This window comes from Motacilla alba, chromosome 7 (assembly GCF_015832195.1).
Source record: "Motacilla alba alba isolate MOTALB_02 chromosome 7, Motacilla_alba_V1.0_pri, whole genome shotgun sequence".
Classification (NCBI taxonomy): domain Eukaryota; kingdom Metazoa; phylum Chordata; class Aves; order Passeriformes; family Motacillidae; genus Motacilla; species Motacilla alba.
The window spans coordinates 37,255,448-37,258,063 of record NC_052022.1 but is presented as its reverse complement, the minus strand read 5'-3'; the positions used below and the strand labels follow the sequence as shown (position 1 = coordinate 37,258,063).

Below are 2,616 nucleotides of genomic sequence, written 5' to 3'. Positions count from 1 at the left end.
AAGCAGTATCTGTCTTCTGCAGTGCACTTCTTTCTCTGGGGCTTTTGGCTGAGCTGTCACATAGAGTCGATGTTTATTTTACAAAGGCTGTAAAAGAGGCAGTGGCTAACATTGTAGCAACCAGCCTGCTGCTGCTTTTTGGCTCGGGAGCGAGAGCAGAAATAAGAACATGAGCTGTGGCGCAGGTTTTGCCCAGAAAAGCTGGGGCTGCCTGGAAATGTCCAAGGCCAGGTTGGACAGGGCTTGGAGCAACCTGGGGTAGCGGAAGGTGCTCCTGCCCGCGGCAGGGAGGTGGAACTGCATCTTTAGTTGGAAGCAGATCTTTAAGGTCCCTCCTGTGAGTAACTGGCACAGAAGTTCCATGGCTCAGATATCCGGAGACCTCAGGAGCTTCATCAGGGGTTGAGGGCACTCACAACCTTTACAAAATACGAGACCCAAAAGGCATTAGCAGCAGCGACCAGCATCAGAGCCAGCCCTGCCCTGGATCCAGCACAGGTGAGGTTTTCCCCCCGTGGCATCTCTCTGCTTGGGGACGCTGTGACAGCTGCAGGGGACGCAGGTGCTCCACACTGCTCTGCTCCTTTCCGGCTCGAATCATCACTGGTGCCAGGTGTCCCTGGAAAGCTGTGCCTGAGCAGCTTCTGGTGCAGCCCCTGGTGTCCCCCGTGCAATGAATAATCCCAGAATCCCAGAATGGGTCAGGTTGGAAGGGACCTGAAAAAAACATCTTGTTCCACCCCCTGCCACGGGCAGGGACACCTTCCACTACCGCAGGTTGCTCCAAGCCCCATCCAGCCTGGCCTTGGACACTTCCAGGGGCGGAGCAGCCCTACCTATCTAGCGTGGTTACTATTTTTAAGGGGTTTTTGTACTGCTTGCCGCAGTCGGTCACGACGACGAACAGAAGGATAACCAAGCCTCCGGCACAGGGGGGTGGCGCTCCCGGGGGTCTCCGAGGAGCAGAGGCGCGGGCAGGGCCAGGTGAAGCTCGGGCAGGGCCAGGTGAACGCGGGCAGGGGCGGTGCCGGCACGGGCGATCCGGGCAGGACGCGGGGCGGAGCGGGAGGAAGGCGGCGGCGCGGCCCCTCCTCCTCGTCCTCCCATCCTCTTTCTCTTCCTCCTCCTCCTTTCCCTCCTCCTCCTCCTCCTCCTGCCGGGCGGGGCGAGGGTCGGCAGTCCCGGCGCGCTGCCGCCGCGTGGAGCCGCGCTGCGTGTTCCCGATCCCAAATCCCCGATCCCATCATATCCCCGATCCCTGCTCCCCGCTCCCGGCTCCCTCCGCCGCCCCGAGCCGTGCCCCCGCTGCGGGCCGGCGGCGCGGGGATGGGCGCGGGGCTGTGAGCGCGGCCGGGAGCCGTGGCCATGGGGAACATCTCCTCCAACATCTCCGCCTTCCAGTCCCTGCACATCGTCATGCTGGGCCTGGATTCGGCGGGCAAGACCACGGTGCTCTACCGCCTCAAGTTCAACGAGTTCGTCAACACCGTGCCCACCATCGGCTTCAACACGGAGAAGATCCGGCTCAGCAACGGGACGGCCAAGGGCATCAGCTGCCACTTCTGGGACGTGGGCGGCCAGGAGAAGCTGCGCCCGCTCTGGAAGTCCTACAGCCGCTGCACCGATGGCATCATCTACGTGGTGGACTCAGTGGACGTGGACCGGCTGGAGGAAGCCAAAACGGAGCTGCACAAGGTGACCAAGTTCGCGGAGAACCAGGGCACCCCGCTGCTGGTCATCGCCAACAAGCAGGACCTGCCCAAATCGCTGCCGGTGGCCGAGATCGAGAAGCAGCTGGCCCTCCACGAGCTGACCCCTTCCACCACCTACCACATCCAGCCCGCCTGCGCCATCATCGGCGAGGGGCTGACGGAGGGCATGGACAAGCTCTACGAGATGATCCTCAAGCGCAGGAAGTCCCTCAAGCAGAAGAAGAAGCGGTAGAAGCCCAGCCGAGGCGGGGAGGGATGGGGGAGCAGACAAAGGAACCGAGGGGGAGACAGAACCAAAGCGATTCTTTTGGGTTTAATCGTTCTTTTTTTATTTTTTTCCCCCCCTCTTCATTTTTTTCCCTCCTTCCCCAAAGGACAGACAATAGTGGTGATAACAAAGCGGCTCCCGCCAGCCGAGCCCAGATCCCGGAGCTCCCCTCTCCCACCGCCCCGTGCTCCTGAGGGTCTGATCCGAACTCCCTTGGGCTGGAAACACGGAAAAACGGGATGAATCCCCCCGGGATGAATCCCCCCTCTCCATCTCCGGGACCACCGAGCCTTTGTGTGCCGGGGAACCAGCAGGGCAGGACCCTGCTGAAGCGCGTTCGAGCGGAGCCCAGCGTGCTTCTGAGTCTTTACCGTGGGCATCTGGGGGTGTCGATGCCAGCCCCTCACATGCATTTTGGGGGCGGGGGGGGGTCGGTGCTGCGGGGTGTGCGGACGCACCGTGGCTCGGCAAGGTCAGCGGGGAGGGGGCTTGCAGCCCTCATCCATGCATCCCCGCATTCCTGGATCCCTCCCCCGCGGGTGGCGGTGGGAAGGGGTGTTGAAAGCTTGGACGGGGGTGGGGGGGGGGGGGGTTGCACCAGCAGAAAATGTCTTGGAGGGGTGGGTGTGGTGGGTA

At 62.3% G+C, this 2,616-nt stretch overlaps 1 protein-coding gene across 1 annotated transcript; it reads left to right on the top strand.

Moving 5' to 3' along the window:
- The first annotated feature begins 1,137 nt into the window (after positions 1-1,137).
- On the top strand, positions 1,138-2,174 carry ARL4C (ADP ribosylation factor like GTPase 4C). The gene is made up of 2 exons (XM_038142717.1): positions 1,138-1,940; positions 2,087-2,174. The coding sequence occupies exons 1-2, from the start codon at positions 1,366-1,368 to the stop codon at positions 2,172-2,174; spliced, it is 663 nt and encodes a 220-aa protein (XP_037998645.1). The 5' UTR covers positions 1,138-1,365.
- The last annotated feature ends 442 nt before the right edge of the window (positions 2,175-2,616 follow it).